The sequence below is a fragment of the Dendrobates tinctorius genome, unplaced genomic scaffold, assembly GCF_039654945.1.
Source record: "Dendrobates tinctorius isolate UK_male_01 unplaced genomic scaffold, ASM3965494v1 ptg000060l, whole genome shotgun sequence".
NCBI classification, from domain to species: domain Eukaryota; kingdom Metazoa; phylum Chordata; class Amphibia; order Anura; family Dendrobatidae; genus Dendrobates; species Dendrobates tinctorius.
The window spans coordinates 16,919,270-16,937,597 of NW_027361728.1; the positions used below are offsets into that span (position 1 = coordinate 16,919,270).

The 18,328-nt window shown below is 42.1% G+C and overlaps 1 protein-coding gene across 4 annotated transcripts in view; it reads left to right on the forward strand.

The window, feature by feature from the left end:
- The window catches only part of MCF2L2 (MCF.2 cell line derived transforming sequence-like 2), a 474,009-nt gene extending 462,781 nt beyond the window's left edge, over positions 1-11,228 (forward strand). For all 4 annotated transcript variants that reach the window (XM_073578748.1, XM_073578751.1, XM_073578750.1 and 1 more), the window contains 2 exons: positions 2,054-2,154; positions 7,686-11,228. In XM_073578748.1, coding sequence (XP_073434849.1) covers positions 2,054-2,154; positions 7,686-7,783 — 199 coding nt within the window. In that variant the 3' untranslated portion in view covers positions 7,784-11,228. The remainder of the gene's footprint in view (positions 1-2,053; positions 2,155-7,685) is intronic.
- Positions 11,229-18,328: the final 7,100 nt, after the last annotated feature.

The following is an 18,328-nucleotide window of genomic DNA, read 5'->3' on the forward strand; positions in this document are numbered from 1 at the left end:
CTCTGATGTGCATAATTTTTGGGCGTATACGGCTACTAGAGGCAGACATTGAGACGTAGTTGACTGCCTGCGATTGTCTGCCTCCAGTAGGCTATACACCCTAAAATTATGCACATCAGAGCACACGTTGACTCTGTTGGCTCCATTATAGTCAGTGGTCCTGTCGACATGTACACCCGAATCCCATTTTGCATGGGTTTCAGATGTAACCCCCAATGGGACCACTGAGCGTGAGGAATAATGCAGTGTGAAACCTAAAACAACTCTGCTGTAAAGAGGGTCAAGTGGAGTCCAAAGTTTCAAATTTTGAACTCCATGTACCTCAATGAATTCCTTGGCTCCATTGAAGATACGTTTGGATCCCATTCTTTTGAGTATTCAATTGGGAGTCATGAATATAAACAAAAATGCTGTAAAAGATTAAGGTTACGACCATTCATATAGTGACAGTTATCTGTTAGTGGTAATAACTAGAGATGAGTGAATTTGATCAGGCCAGCGCTTATTCCACAAACTATAGCGCTTAGGCTGAGTTCACACGTAGCGTTTTTTTCGCGTTTCCGCGGCGGTTTTAAACATGCGATTTTGCCGCGAAAACACGAAAAATAAGCATCCCATGCATTCCTATGGGATTCCGCAATGCTGTGCTAATGCTGCATTTTTTTCTGCGGTGGAATCGCTTTGCGTAAAAAACGCAACATGCTCATTAATTTAGCGGAATCGTGGCGATCCCGCACCCATATGAATGCATTGTTCCGCTTACTTTCCACATGTGGCTGTGCACACCATGCGAAAAGTAAGCAGAACATTTGCGGATGGTACCCACGGTCCGGAGGAGAGGAAACTGTCCTCCGGGCTCTGGGTAATATCCCTGTAAAAAATAGAATTAAAATAAAAAATATTGTTATTCTTACCTTCCGGCGTCCCGCGCAGCCTTCCCGCCTCTCTCCACGCTCCCGGTCCCAGTAATCCTTTGCGAGAATGACTGCGATGGCGTCTGTTCTCGTGGGATCGCGATGACGTCGCGCTCCGACATCATCGTGAATGACTGCGAGACATCGTGATCCCGCGAGAACGGACACCATCGCGGTCATTCTCGCAAAGGATTACTGAGACCGGGAGCTTGGAGAGAGGCGGGAAGGCTGCGTGGGACGCCGGAAGGTGAGAACAACAATATTTTTTATTTTTTTTATTATTTTTTACATCCTATCTTTTACTACTGATGCTGCATAGGCAGCATCAGTAGTAAAAGGTCGGTCACACTCGTCAAACACTATGTTTGACGAGTGTGACCAACCTGTCAGTCAGTTCTCCAAGCGATGCTACAGATCGCTTGGAAAACGCTAGCATTCTGCAAGCTAATTACGCTTCCAAAACGCTAGTTTTTCCACGGGAAAATTGCGGGAATTTAAAATGCGATTTTCCCGCGGAATGGAGTCTGGAATTCTCGCGGTAACTTCCGCGAGAGTTCCGCTACGTGTGCACATAGCCTTACCGAATAAGCTGCTGAGGGAACCCGGCTTCCTGGGTCGCGCCTGCTGAACAGCTGATCATCGCTGCAGCTGCATGTGTCGTGGCAGTGTCACAGTCAAAATACATATATGGAGAGTCCAACAAACAGGCTCTCCATGCATGTGCTGTGACTGTGACACATGCAGCTGCGGCGCTGATCAGCCGGCGTGATCTAGGAAGCCGGGTTCCCTCTGCAGCTTATTCGGTAAGTGTTATAGTTTGCCGAATAAGCCCTGGCCTGATCAAATTGGCTTATCTCTAGTCATGACCATGCATATTTAATCTACTGCAATTTCCTGCACATATGAAATCAATATAGCAAATCTGAAGAACTGTACTACATTTCTAATTGTAGATATTTGCTAATATTATTATTACATCTAATACATATTGGGATAGGATCTTGGAGATGGGAATACCCCCTTATCTTTTTGATTTATCCTATGTGTGAATATTGGAAGGGGAACATATGCTTTAAAATCTTTATACAGTAATGATGAATGTTTTGTAATGTAGCCATTTATTTTTGTTTTACTTCCAGGTTAATTAAAGAGCTTATTTCAAAGAGAAAGGCCTGGGTACCTTCCAGTATATTAACACCAAAAACGTCTGCCAATAAATGTCTGAAAAATAACAGTGCAGGTAATGGTCACTATATTCTGTTCACATTTTTTTTTATCTGAATGGGTTTTCCAGGTTGTAGACAAGTTTCTACCATTACTCTGTATGGCTGCAAATTACCGAATCGTAAAAGTGTGCCATGCCCCAACTGTAGTGATTCCCCTACATTCTTAGTCTTAATGGTCAAAACTGCAATTATAGTATTTGCTGACTAGATTCTCATCTGCTTCTCTCAATGTTCTATCGAAGGAAGTGGATGAGAATGTAGTCGGCACATGACCACAAGTATGCAAACACTGAGAGAAACAGATAATTTAGTTGGCATGTGACTGTAAGTATGAGATGCTTGCCGCATGCTTGGCGGCATGTGAAAAAATCTTGAACAGTGTAGCAGAGTTGAATTTGCCACATGTTGTTATGGCAAGATGCACTTCTTGCTGAAAGTTTGCCCAGGGGGAAAAAACTCCTTTACGCAAAATTTATTTTCAAACGTAGCCAAAGGTCCACAGATTGGCTTTGATTCATGTAAAGTCCACATCAGAGTTCAAAACTCAAGACAACTGAGAATCTGTGGCTGACAATGAAAGTATCTGTTTATGGGTAGAGACAGGCTGCCATATTTCTCGTGCGAGAATCGCATCATAAACCTCGCACTGGCTGTCAGCTCCCCTCACCTGAGCTTGACAGCTGCATTGTAATACATCACGCTGTCTTGCTCATGTCAGGAGAGGTGTCGGGCCAGTCCGTGCAGTGCGATGCGATTCTCGCACGAGGTATGGCAGTCTGACTCTGCCCTGTCCGTGGCCCTCACACACCTTGGAATAGCTTGAACAGTTTTGCAAGGAAGAATGAAGAAAAACTGCTTTATCCATGTGTAGTCTTCTGATTGAGTTCTGCTCATAGCCAGGCTGTGAAAAACCAGATCAATGCCTCTGATGCTAGTGGTAATCATGTGCTCTTGTAGAAATTGTAGAAAACTGTTGTAGACAATCTATTTCTGTTGGTAATAATAGAATATTCCCAAAGTCACACAGCAGTTTGGTTTAGTTTTTGGGGTCTGCTTTTTAGTCAAAGCCCAAAATTGATCTTTAGGCTACTTTCCCACAATGAACTTTTGTTAAGTTTTTGATGTTGCACAATTTCTGCACCTATTATTTAACCCTTTCTTGACGGAGCTAATTTTAACCTTAATGACCAGGCCAAATTTTTTAAACCTGACTAGTGTCACTTTATGTGGTAATAACTCTTTAATGCTTCAACGGATCACATTCATTCTGAGGCTGTTTTTTCTTGACATATTGTACTTAAGTTAGTGATAAATTTTGGTCAATATGATTTGCGTATGTTTATGAAAATATTGATAACTTAACAAAAAATTTGAAAATTTAGTCATTTTCAAACTATAAACATGCGGGCGGAGACACGAGCATGTCCTGATACTTGGTGCATAACAGAGCACCCCGATACAAACTCGAGTAGCAACACTAGTCGTCATATTGTCATAATTTTTTTTACTTTTGAAAAAACCCTGGCCCTTATTCCACTCTTCTGCTCCTCAGCTCTCCATTCCAGACACAGAGACTTGCTGGGACAGCTTTTCCAAAATTAAAAAAGTGATCACTATTTTTTTTTTTTTAAATCCTAACTAGTTATGGGCAATGTCCTAGTGATGCTCAAGTATACTCGTTATTCAATCGAGTATCACGAGTGAGATGTTCAGTGAGATATTCAACAAAATCTTACTTTTCAAAGGGGGTGTACTCATGTATGCTGAGCACTGTATACATTTACACATTCTCATCTTTTGTGTACTGTATAAAATACTAGTTCAATAACCAAACTGTTCAAATGAGGTTTAATATAATAGCACATTGTTTTTTTTATTCTTTGTTTTTCACATCTAAACATAATGCACTTGTTATTTCCTCTTTCCAGAGGGAAATATTAAATGTTACATTTCTTTGAATTGTGCAGCTAAGATACTTGTGGCACCTACAAGTTTAGGTTAAGTGTGTTCCAGTTATTCTGGGAAAATAAAGTATAGTATACGAGTACTAAGACCAGTTTTACTTTCCTGAGTAACACAGGGATCCACATTTATGTAAGGGAATCTTACAGGTTATTCTTGCTGCAGAACCACAGGCTCATAAATCAAGGACAAGCTCCCTTACTGCATGTGCAGCGCCCCGCAGGGCCGGGGAACTCGGTACCAGGCCGGTCAGTTCTTCGGGGGATGTCACGGCAGCAGTGACCCGGTCCGTGGCCCTGGGCATGCAATGAAATAAAGATGGGGAAAGTTCGTGACGCAATCCGTGGTGTTAGGCAATGAGAAGATGGCCAACGCTGTGATTCAGATCTACTGGGGCGATTGGTGACGCAGCAAAGATGTTACAGCTCTACATGGGTAGAGCTAGGCCCCAGGGCAGATATAAGATAGTAGATGATGGAAATGGTTGTAGTGCAGGGCAGATGACGCAGTAAATAAATCTGAGGACATAGCGGGGTGCAGTCTTCACACTTTTACTCACGGTCTTTCAAGTTACATTCCCCAGCCGTGGTGCTGTGTCCTCCAGGTCGGTGGTCCAGACAACTCTCAAGTAGTTTGGGGTACACTTTTCCAGAGCCCCCTTCTTATGTTCCTTCTCTGGTCATCTCACTGCGCTGGCTCCCGCCTCTCCTGCCCTGCGCCTCACACACAGTGTCCCAAGCCAGCAGCCTCAGATCCTGTCGGCGACGATCTCCTGGTCCCCTTGACCCTATGTGGCTGCCTTTTCAGCGAATGTGTGTGGATATGGCTGTCGCACATACAGATACTCCAGTCTCTGGTTTCCTAGCTGAGTCCTATAGTCTCTCCACTAGTCTGGGGCCGGTCCTCCTCTGCGGCCTGGTCCCTCTACCCGACTACGATCAGCGTGGATTCATTCGCTGTTGTGTCCCACGAATAAGAACAATCTGTAATATATAATAATATATTCTCTGTGTTGAGTTTTTCCTCCAGTCAGCAAATTCCCTGCTGTTGCTAGGTAGAATTAGACTGTGTGAAGATTGTCCTTATGTCCCTCCCATAGTTGAGCTCTGTATTAGGTTGCTCCTCCTTTCTTCATTTTAGCCTAAAGCAGCCATTACTCAAGACTCATGTGTACTCCCCTGTACAGATTACTCCTTTTTACCTACTGTTCATTGTAAACTAATACAAGATATTAAATAAACCTGATAGAAACTTGCGCTAATTAAATGTGTCTTGGTTAAATAAAGATATCTTATGAAGAAATCTATTACCTTTACTGAAGCTAAAAACTGGCGAGGCAGGGAAAAAGGTCTTCAGAATGCAGGGTGGATTTCCAGGTCCTTTCCCAATAATACTCCCCGACACAGGTATATAAAAACTTACTGGAGCTAAAGGGTGCTACCTCCTAGCATGCCGCCGTCCCGGCCAGTGACTGGCGCGCAGCTGGAGGTGTATATCGGCAGGCTGTAAGAGTACCAGCCGCCGCTTGCAAAAGCAGGCCTGCAAGGTCCAAAAAAGCTGAAGGACCTTGCGTGACGTCACAGTCACGTGATAGATCACGTGACAGGCAAGAAAGCCCTATGGGGCGCTGATGGGGCCAGAAAGCAATGGCAAACCTACGCGTTGCGGAATTCACTGATTCTTTCTTCAGGCCAGAAAGCAATGGCAAACCTACGCGTTGCGGAATTCACTGATTCTTTCTTCAGGGACCTGAAGAAAGAATCAGTGAATTCCGCAACGCGGAGGTTTGCAATTGCTTTCTGGCCCCATCAGCGCCCCATAGGGCTTTCTTGCCTGTCACGTGATCTATCACGTGACTGTGACGTCACGCAAGGTCCTTCAGCTTTTTTGGACCTTGCAGGCCTGCTTTTGCAAGCGGCGGCTGGTACTCTTACAGCCTGCCGATATACACCTCCAGCTGCGCGCCAGTCACTGGCCGGGACGGCGGCATGCTAGGAGGTAGCACCCTTTAGCTCCAGTAAGTTTTTATATACCTGTGTCGGGGAGTATTATTGGGAAAGGACCTGGAAATCCACCCTGCATTCTGAAGACCTTTTTCCCTGCCTCGCCAGTTTTTAGCTTCAGTAAAGGTAATAGATTTCTTCATAAGATATCTTTATTTAACCAAGACACATTTAATTAGCGCAAGTTTCTATCAGGTTTATTTATTATTATTATTTTATGGAGACAACTTGAGTGGTGTGTTGTCTTATTACTTGCTGCTTTGTGTTCTGTGGGTGTACGCTTGAGCGCCATTGGTATACACATATATTTAATACAAGATATTGGAAGAAAACAGCATCGTTTCTCCTGGTCTTTCTACAGTTTCATTGCCGGTGGAGTTAAAACGATCTGTGGACGCCTGGTGGTGTGAGTACGAGTTATACAATTATCTAAGAAGCTGATAATTAGGATGCTTGGGATTGGCAGTCATCAGGAAGAGGCAGAATAGGCGCCATGGGTGAATTCTTCACTTCCCTGGCCCCTAGGACCCCTTCTTCACTCGACTCTGCTCTCCAGTCCTGGGACGAGCTCCTCACTCCTTCAGTCCCCTCCACAAACTGTCTTCTCCTTCTGACTCCTCCTCCAACTGACTCCTGTTACCATGACAACTCTCCACTACTAACTGTCAGCTCTCTCCAGCTATCCTACCCTTATCTACTTCCTCCACCCACACCCTTTACCTAGTTCCTACCTGGCATAAAGAGGTGTTGTGTTGGGTGCTAGTGTGTGTTTACTGGGTAGTGCCCCCTCCTTACACGAGGGGGGTACCACACCTCTGGCTGAGGTGCAGTACCTCTGTGGCGACTGGACCCTCAGGGGAGCCACACATCTATCAAGGGGACAACATTCAAGAGGGCCAGAAAAGAGGTGATCGAGAAGCTGGCAGGCTTGCCCCGGCTCTGCATGATTGACAGGACTCTCTTTATGTGCATACAAAGAGACACTCGACAGTCAAGCAGAGGCAGGTGGGGAGGGAGAAGCTGACTGAGACCCGAGTCACATGTCAGTGGCTAGTTTTATCAGTCACCTCTTTCCCGCCTCCCTGTATGCAGTTTGGTTTCTATGTTTTGGCGTACATAATAGGTATGTGCTGTCCTTGATTTATGCTACCAGTTGTTTGGACAGAATGAATCACCTGCCAGATTCTCCATAATAACTATATAAATGGAGAGAGAATTTTGCAAGGATTGTGCCAAATTTAATTAGAAGATGCAATCTTCTAGGGACTGAGCAGATATGTAGCAAAAATTTTGCAACAGAAATCATGTTCCATACATCTGAATGTCTTTTTTTTGCTCAAAATGTGCATAGATTCTAGAAGGCCTGAGTTCCCCCCTGTATAGTCAGAACCTTTTTTTCTTGCTTACTTTTCTCCCAACCTACTCTTAATTTTTTTTATACCAGTTTTAGATATTAAGTTTTTATCTGTGTAATTTCTGCAAAAAAAGAATAGTAATTGTGAGCTTTATTTACCTGTTCAAACAGATCATACATTATGACGCCATAACTAATATACCTCTTTGCAATTGTATCTCCTTAGCTTACAGTGGCATGAGCCAGATGACATCCGCCGATATGAAAGAGAAGCAGAATGAGCATAAAAGAAGTCTTGTTGCGGAGCAGAAGGCTGTAAGTTGAACTTGGCTGAGCTGGCATCCATTTAATCCAGTAAACTGCCCGTGATCGAAAATGCAGCCCACGTTGCCTCTCCCGTCATGGATCTACAGATAAATGGCTACTGGTACAAGTTTCGGAAAAACTGTGAGACGATCTGCAAAGCTTTTCATCCCTATAAAATGCTGTATGTTATTTTCTACAGTGGCCTACATTAGGTCTACAGCAGAGAGAAATATGAACTATGCACGTAGCTCTGCGCAGCTTCTTGGCGCCTGCATTGGCAGACTATAGTATTTATATATTGTGATGACTGGCCTTCATTACATAAATGCACAGATCAAAGCTTTACTGCAGGAATAACTAGAAGCACCTTTCCAAAATGTCAACAAATACGAAGTCTGTGCAGCTCCACCGGTCAGGACTTACAAATGTATCGCATCTTGGGTGTATTTGGGGTGGAGTATATTCTAAGGGACTTATCTCTTCTTTGTGTCACAGTCTGTGAGGATCATCTCTTCTTTCTGGGAACACTTTATCATCAACAAGACTGAATGTAGATTAACGGGCATTTTCCTACCTGCACATTGACATGTTCACTTCCTAATGGATTATTTTATATGACTGAAATGGTTTAACTTGACGTGTCCAGTTGAGTATTATTCAGGCTCGGTTGTGCATATGATTTACTGACATAAGTAGTAGAGCCTACGTTTTTCTGGATATTATTACACAGGGAAATTATTTTTCGAACATGAACTGTTCACTGTTTCGCAATCTTCTTCTGTACTTCAGGCTTCAGTGTGTTGGGTTTATACAATTTCATACATTTTCTTACATATGGATACAGATATTCAATTAAAGGGAACCTGTTGACTTATTCATGCTGCCTGAACCATGGGCAGCATAAATCAGAGATCAGCTCCTGCATTCTAAATATCTATGTCATAGGGCTTTCAGAGAAAAACATTGTAGAGCATGGTCAGTGATGAGGTGACTGGTTCAAAGCTAAGGTCCCCATCTGCTTTGTACTTGTCCGCTCAACTAGACTGACTAATCTTTTCCTACACACAAAAGGAGAGATCTGTCAATCTTGCTGGGCAGGGAGAAGCTGGAGGAGACTTCCCTCTTGGATTGGCCTGGCTGTGCTTTCCAAATATGTTTATTTTTGAAATGCTGCCACGTCTCGAAATGAAGTATAGATATTTGGAATGCAGGCATCATGAATCAGCCAACAAATTCCTTTAATTATATTACAGTTTGTATTAATGTTATAAGAGCCTCAAATTATACCACTGTGCTGCTGGAGGACCCCATTCCTCCCTGTGTCAGAATATCAGTCTGTGGTCTGTAAATGTTTTTCCATTTTCACCTACATACTTTTCACCATACAACTGTCATGTAACAGTAAGGCCCTGTTATGGGATCAGACTAAATGGCATTAATGTGAACTTACCTCTGATGGATAAAGGTGAAATATTTCTACAGTCCTAATCATAAATAGGCTCTAAAAGATGTCTATTATCCATTTATGTAAATGGAGACCAACAACCAAAATAACAATTAACATTTAGGGTAAATCCATAAGTGGAGACTTTACCATTGTAGGTTAGCAAAATATGCACCGTATGTGTTACACATGGATTTTACTGCAGTTTTGCCAAAGATTTACCCTTTGTACTACGAGTGAAATTAGCTGGGGAATCTATGGCTTTTCCAAAGTGTAATGGGCATGCAGCATTATTAAAAGTCCACAACATTCTTGTATTTCTGAGTGGAGTTTCCCTGCTACGTGTAAATGGGGTTTTAAGACCTTCATCCGCATATGTTGTGCTTTAAATTGCTGCAGATGTGTGGTGCGGAATAATCAACGCACATTTGCAGCTTTTAATTTTAAAATCTTATCATATTTTATTATAGATTTTTGTGAAATACATCATTTTTATATCAATAAAGCATCAGCAAACAGAACAAGAGAAAGATATAGATGGTATCTGCACTAGGTATACAGATAGTGCTCATCTCTCAATCTTAAAAGAAGCCATATCTGTGTGCCTGACACTTCATATAAGGTGCACAACGGACACCGTTGACTTATAATATCGTCCACAAGATTTCTGCCAGATTTTCATTTATTTACTATTAATGCCATTATAAGCTATGGAAAAATGACCAGACCCCTAATGGATGCACCAAATGATTGAGCGAACATACATTATACAAAAAATTATGACTTTTAGGTTTCTCATCTGGCAATTTGGTTCAGCATTCCATTCTAATTTATTAAAGCGCAATGAACTTGCCGGCCGGAATATATATCTTCTTTCATTTCAGAAACGATAAAATCCATGCCATGAATAAGAACTGTTGGTTCAAAAACGCATAGGTGTTAACGTACCCCACCTTCCCGTCATTTTGTATGTTATTTTATTGGTTGCAAAATAAACTAAAACCTTTCTAGTTTTTAAGAAAGGGCTGGGTTGCGTTGTGCATTCTTCTACTACAATTTGTGAAACCTGTTTATATACAGTCCTAATGTTGGTCATTTGCACTAGGACACACTGTAGGTAAGCAGGTATCATCAATCAAAGCACACTAACATTAAATTACAATTTTTATGAATGTTGATACAGTGTTTTTTCACTTTTCTCTTTATTCCTGTTGATTTCCAAATACCTTTTGTTTTTGGTATTCAGATGAAGAAATGTCAGTTGCGTCTGCAATGAGCTACAATGCTGTTTGACGGCGTCTGTATCACATGAGCTATAGCCATAAAGAGTGGGATCCTCATCACAATCTATGGAAGGGCTGTTTTCTTAAATTTAGTATTCTGTGGACAATGTATATTCATTTACTGTATAATTTGACCTTGAGTTGGCCTATAACATTACAATTGATAAAATAAACCCGGTGCAATAACAGAACCACAATAACTGTGGAGCTGGAAGACAACTGAAAAATAACCCCAGAATTTACTGTATACAGAAGCGCTAACTAGAATATCAATGATTGATGTAAGTAAATACTGTATACTACATGACTGCGTTTAAGTTCTTTTTTTTTTCCATTTTCTGACTATTTCATGTCTTTGAATGTTACTTGGAGAACTATGTAAGTGCAGAAGATTGTCTCCTTAAGGGTCAGTATGCATCCTTGTTACATAAGTATAAACACATGTAGGGGTCATGTATGAAAGTTCACGCAATGTTCGTTTTTGGGCAAGAATGGAAACCTTGTCACCGATATTATACAAATATCTTTCCACATTGTTACCTCTGAGCTGTCAGTTCATCTATGTAGATGATGTGGAGGCATTTCAATATCTCAGAAGCCATGTCTTCTGTTCTGCAGCCCGGTTAGAACAGTTTTCATACATAATCCTATTGTTTTTATGATTATGTACTATTTGAATGATGTAAATATATTGGCAATGTGTTTTTAAACTTAATAAATTACAAATTCTTCATTATTTTTGAAATAAGTTTTTTTTTTATTTCTTTTGGGTCCTTATTGAATTCCTTTTTGAGCTGACCAATACTTGAGATAATGTACTAGACTGTCCATTGACTATTTGCTCCTAGTGCCGCCCCATTAATACATCTTGCTGCCTATCTATTAATGCCAAGATATGTTCAAGGTATGTCAAGTAAGATTTTACAATCTAACTCCCTCTAATCAGTCTCCTTTAGCAAGAAGAAGGAACAGATGGAAGAAAATGTAACTGTTACATCAGTCTACACAGACTTATTTGTAGTCTGTCACCATGGAGCCACATTTGTTTGCAATGGAGATATAAACATAAAGTACAAGAATATTCTTAAAGAAGCACTCCCATCAAAATAGTTATCCTCTTAATATATTGTAGTCATTATATTATATGGTATTGTGTACTTACAATTGCTTATTTTGCCCTTCTACCCAGTTAGTTCTTCTCTTTTCCATTAGGTCTATGACATTACGTGATTGAAAACTGACTAGATGAATGATTCTGACCCTTATTTAGAAACAGGAAGTCTATTTTCCCTGCATGAGTCATCAATAGAACTACAATTCTAACTCACTGCAAAAGTCCCTGGAAGATGGGAGGAGGAAGTATCGGGGATAGGGGTTGAAGAGGGAGATGACTCATGCAGGAAAAAGAGACTTCCTGTTTCTACATAGAGCTTATAAGGACTCAGCTAGTCTGTTTTTAATCACATGATGTCATAGACCTAATGGAAAAGAGAAGAATTACATACCATAGAGATGCGGCCTTTCCTAAACCCTGTCTGATGACAAATGCACATCTAGCAGGATGCAGCAGGCCTCCACTAGTAAAAGCAAGGGGCAGCACAGGTGCAAGCTACTGATAAAAGCAGCCACCCCACACCTACCAGATTATGGAGGGGTTGGCTGCCTAGTAGAAAACAATGCACACTAATAAGGCTTCCATAGGACGTCGTTCACACAGATACATGAGATGCAATGTGTCTGGTTCACAGCCTATTAGTGACGCCCATAGTTTTATCAGGTGGGCTGTGCAGCACTCTAATATGCAACATACAGTGGATTATTTTCTTATTGACGCCTCTCGATTACTAACCGGGCTTGATGTGACCTTATAATACAAAGGTGACATCAATCCCCTATTACTCCATATGCCACTGCTATAGGGCAGTGGAAAGAGAGAGGCTAAGTGCCGGAATTGGTGCATCTTAGAGATGCACCATTTCTGGGGTGGCTGTGAGCTGGTGTTTGTAGCCGGGGGGGCTAATATCCATGGCCCCTTCCTAAGTTATGAATATCAGCCCGCAGCTGTCTGCATAGCCTTTCTGGTTATTAATTATAGGGGGACCCCACGTCATTTTTTGGGGGGTCTCCCTATTTTAATAGCCAGTAAAGGCTAAATATACAGCTGCGGGCTGATATTCATAGCCTGGGAAGATCCGTGGGTATTACCAGCTTCCCAGGCTATAAACATCGGCCCCCAGTCGCTGGCTTTCCCTGTCTGGCGCAGAAAATTGCGCGGGAGCCCACGCCATTTTTTCCCCTTTTTTTTAAATTAAACGTCTTGTTCATTTCTAAACATCGGCCTTGGTATTATATATCTAAAAACACATACAAATCCGCATTAAAAAACGCATGAAAATCTGCATTAAAAAATGCATCAAATCCGCACAGATTTTTACCTGCGTTTTCTGCCAAGAGATGCAGAATCTGCGCAGAAAATTCCACAGGCAAATCCGCAAGGCGTGCACATACCCTTATCATGCTAAATTCACTAGAGTTCTGGTGGGATTTGTGCCAATCGTTCACGAACTGCACCATATTTATTATGTGATTTAGACAGTTTCAGTGATTTGTCTAACTTCGCTGCAGAGGGGCCTGATCTAGCAGAATAAACGCAAATTTGAGTTAAAATTTTGGTGCATCTATTGGCACACAAAGTATATGATTGTTATGGCTTCCCCTACTATTTCAGAATGGTTAGATAATGTGTGGGACAACCCATTTAAGAACATATATTGTTGTCTTGTAAAAATGCTTTTGAAAAAAATAAAGTATATTCTGCTAAAATTAATCAGCTCTTTCATGGAAGTCCTCAAGCCACGCACAGAGGGTTAAGTCCAGGTTCTATCCTGTTGGCAGAAGACAACTGATTAATAGCAGTAATAGTACAGTTAAGGAGAAAATACATGAGCATCAAACATTTTAAAACCTCACACACCTTGGTGATGCTCCCAAAGACTAACATGATTACATGATTTCCTATAGCAAAAACTGTTCATGTCTATCTCATACTTTAAATCTCAATATCACCCTTCAGCTTCAGAATTGTTTAGGACACTGCTTTCTTGAATCTACAGCTTTTTCAACTAGGACTGGTCTTCTGTCCCATACATATGGTGTCATTAATCAACCTCAAATTGCCTTTTATGATGCAGTGGGAGGAGCACATTAGACATGGATGATAGGCTGCAGTACTCCTACCAACAGTAGTTGGCAAGTCACTTTGATTGAAATGGCTCCAAAAATATTGCATAGAACCTATTTACTCCCTGCCACATGATAAGCCATATACCCTGCAGTTTTCCCCAGTGTTTTAGGGGTTGCTCTGGTAGAAGCACTATCTACCACACTTGGGGGTCATTTACAATTGTTTCCAATTTGTGGAGCAATCTCAGTTCCCTTATTGAACAAGTGATAGGCTATCGCTGTCCTAAAGTACCAAATTACCATCCCCAACCACTCCTTCAAATTGGATTAGTATATCCTTATTGCAACCAGAATTCATATGGTATCTAGATGAGCTCTTCAAATCTCCTGATCAGTATTGTTATTTCTCATATTGATAATATTATGATACATTAAAGGATATCAGCTATAAGAATAAATATTGTAGATCTCTTTGAGAAAGTCTCTGCATGGATTTCTTCCTCCCATTCGCCTGATATTGATTATACATTAATGATGAGTGAGCATGCTCGGATAAGGTGATATCCGAGCATGCTCAGGTGCTAACCAAGTGTCCTCGACAAGCTCGAAAAATATGTTCGAGTCCCCACAGCTGTTCGACAGCCACAACACATGCATGGATTGTTAGGTAATCCCTGCATGTCTTGCATGCTGTGGATCAGCCACGAGACATGCAGGAGCAGGGACTTGAATATTTTATTCGAGCATTCCGAAGTCAATCGGTTAGCCCCCGAGCATGTTTGGATAACACCCACTTTATCTCCTAGCCCCGTTGAGGCTACCAGGCAACCTACTACCACCAATGTATTACCTACATACTTATCCCTGCATCAGAAGCCCACTAGTATGTATCAATCTATAAAAACCTTTTCTTCACCAACCCCCACACCACTACTCCTACCCTTATTTCTACTTTATGCTCCCCAGCTTTACATGAAATACCAGCTCATCTTCATTATATTTCTACTACTAATTGAACCTGGTCAGTATATATTTTTTTCATGGCACTATGTTTTTCTATTTTCTTCTTTTTTCCTGCTCTTGTTGATATCCATATATATGGCTCCATATTTTCCTTTGACTGTTTAATATTGCATTTTCGTGATTTTCTTTGGTCGCTTCTATGACTTACCTTGATACTGTTTATCGATTAAATTTCCCAAACGGATATTACAGGGGAGTCTAATTTTATATGTTATTTTTATTATTATTTTTCTTAGCCTTTTTTTTGGGGTGTTGTTAATATGTTTGTTTACCTATGTCTTGTATATTACACTGACAATGTTTATTTTATTTTTAGCAAATTTCAGAAAGACCCGGGCTCGGTTGGCGACGTTAAAGGAATCACTTGAGAAATTTGTAATCTTTTTTTTGTCCCTTATCACTGTGGTGAACCTTTTTTGTATGATAATAAACTTATATTTGGAAAGAACCCTCAAGTGTGCGGCTGTATACTATATGCTCAAGATGAGAAGCAGACAGGACCAGCACAGACTCAGGGTCCGTAGACCTAAATGTAGAACAACAGCGTGGGTACAATTCAAGACTTGGTTTATTTAAACCCTGATACAGAAATAATACTTTTCGGTACGATACTGTACTTTCTGAAGCCGCTGACGTCAGTTGCTGCTGGTCAGAAATTGATAACTTCACAAGCCCAGCACAAGTGGTCCCTGTCTCACAGTAACTCGGACTATAAAATGTCTGTCAAGAGCAAGTGACCCAGGAACTGCAGTGTAAAGCCAAACCCAGTTTAAACCAACTTAATTAGAAAGAACAAGAGTAAGCGGTAAACAAATACTGGCCAGCAGATGGTGGCGTAGCAAGAAAATAAATTTAGCAGGTAACAAGAATAAGCAGAAATTATCTGGTATATAATTGTCTAATTCTGTCTGTAACGGAAATCCTGCCGGCTGCGACCAATCAGCGTCAGGAACGACGCACGCCTCCGCTACTGTCGGGAAAGCTGAGGCGCCGAGAGGGAGACTCTAGAATACCCGATGCATTAGAATCTGGCCACCATCTAGTTTTCTATAATATGCAAACCAAACAGTTGAATATTAATTATATCTGGGGCAACAGCATAATAAGAACCCAGCCTCCTCTAACCTTGTGTCAAAAAACAGCAACCATGGGTTCTTCTAAGCAGCTGCCTAGCACTCTGAAAATGAAACTGGTAAAGGCTCAGAAAGCACAAGAAGGCTATAAGAAGATAGCAAAGTGTTTTCAAGTTGCCCTTTCCTCAGTTCAAAATGTAATTAAGAAATGGCAGGAACAGTGGAGGTCAAGATATGGTCTGGAAGAACAAGCAAAATTTCAGTGAGAGCTGCTTGTAGGATTTCTAGAGAGGCAAATAAGAACCACCGCTTGACTGCAAAAGACCATTAGAAAGAGTAGACTCTGGAGTAGTGGTGCATTGTTCTACTGTTCAGAGACACCTGCACAAATATGGCATCCATGGAAGAGTCATCACAAGAAAATCTCTCCTGTGTCTTCACTATAAAATTCAGCATCAGGAGTATTATTATTTATTACTATAGTGCCATTTATTCCATGGCGCTTTACATGTGAGGAGGGGTATACATAATAAAAACAAGTACAGTATTCTTAAACAGTACAAGTCACGACTGGTACAGGAGGAGAGAGGACCCTGCCTGCGAGGGCTCACAATCTACAAGTGATGGGTGAGGATACAGTAGGTGAGGGTAGAGCTGGTCGTGCAGTGGCTTGGTCGATCGGTGGTCCACTCAGGTTGTAGGCTTGTTGGAAGAGGTAGGTCTTCAGGTTCTTTTTGAAGGTTTCGATGGTAGGCGAGAGTCTGATATGTTGTGGAAGAGAGTTCCAGAGTAGGTGGGATGCGCAGGAGAAATCTTGTATGCTATTGTGGGAAGAGGAGATAAGAGGGGAATAGAGAAGATCTTATGAGGATCGGTGGTTGCGTGCAGGTAAGTACCGGGAGATGAGGTCACAGATGTATGGAGGACACAGGTTGTGGATGGCTTTGTATGTCATGGTTAGGGTTTTGAACTGGAGTATTTGGGTAATGTTGAGCCAGTGCAGGGATTGACAGAGGGGAGAGGCCAGGGAATAGCGAAGGGACAGGTGGATTAGTCAGGCAGCAGAGTTTAGAATAGATGGGAGGGGTGCGAGAGTGTTAGAGGGGAGGCCACAGAGCAGGAGGTTACAGTAGTCAAGGCGGGAGATGATGAGGGCATGGACTAGGGTTTTTGCAGATTCTTGGTTGAGGAATGTACAGATCCGGGAAACATTTTTGAGTTCAAGTCGGCAGGAAGTGGAAGGGGCTTGTATATGTGGTTTGAAAGAGAGATCAGTGTCAAGGATAACCCCGAGGCAGCGAGCTTGTGGGACTGGGGAGAGTTGGCAGCCGTTTACTTTAATGGATAGGTCCATTGGGGGTGTCGAGTGAGATGGGGAATAGATGATGAGTTCTGTTTTGTCCATATTAAGTTTTAGAAACCTAGCGGAGAAGGATGAAATAGCGGACAGACATTGAGGGATTCTGGTTATTAGGGTGGTGATACCTGGTCCAGAGATGTAGATCTGTGTGTCATCCGCATTGAGGTGATACTAAAAACCATGAGATTGTATGAACTGTCCCAGGCTGATGGTGTAAATGGAGAAGAGCAGGGGCCCTAGGACTGAACCTTGCAGGACTCTGACAGATAGGAGGCGCGATGAGGAGGTGGTGTGCGAGTTGGAAACGCTGAATGTCGGGTCTGTTAGGTATGACGCGATCCAAGATAGGGTTAAGTCTGTGATGCCAAGAGATGAGATGGTCTGTAGAGAGGGTCTGTAGTAATAGGGAATGGTCCACTGTGTCAAAGGCAGAGGACAGGTACAGGAGGAGGACAGAGTAGTGTCGCTTGGCCTTGGTGGTTAATAGGTCAATGGTGACCTTAGTTAGGGTAGTTTCAGTGGAGTGGTGGGACCGTAAGCCAGATTGTAAGCGGTCGAAGAGGGAGCAAGAAGAGAGGTGAGAGGACAGTTCAAGATGGACGTGTTGTTTCAGTAGTTTTGAGGCATAGGGGAGAAGTGATATGGGGCAATAGCTAGATACAGAGGATGGGTCAAGAGAGGGCTTTTTGAGGATAGGTGTGATTGAGGCATGTTTAAAGCTTGAGGGGAAAACACCAGTTGTTAGTGATAGGTTGAAGAGATGGGTTAGGGTTGGGATGAAAACTGTGATGAGGTTTAGGATAAAGTGGGATGGGATCAGGTCAAGTGCACAGGTGGTGAGATGTGATCTTGAGAGTAGAGTGGAGAGTCGATCTTCTGTAATGGTGGAGAAGTTGGTTTTGGAGGAGGAGGGCAGGGCAGTTAGGAGGAAGGGCTCTGGGGGTTGTTGACCAAAACTGTCTCTGATGTTATCAATCTTCTGCTTGAAAAATAAGGCAAAGTCTTCAGCTGAGATGAGTGGAGAGGGAGGAGGTGCTGGGGGACGGAGGAGAGAATTGAAGGTGTTGAATAGCTGTTTAGGGTTGTGAGACAGGGAGGTTATGAGAGATGAGAAGTAGGTTTGTTTAGCTGTGCCGAGTGTGGCCTTGAAAGTAGTGAGGGACTGTTTGAATGCGATGAAGTCCTCAGTGGAGTGGG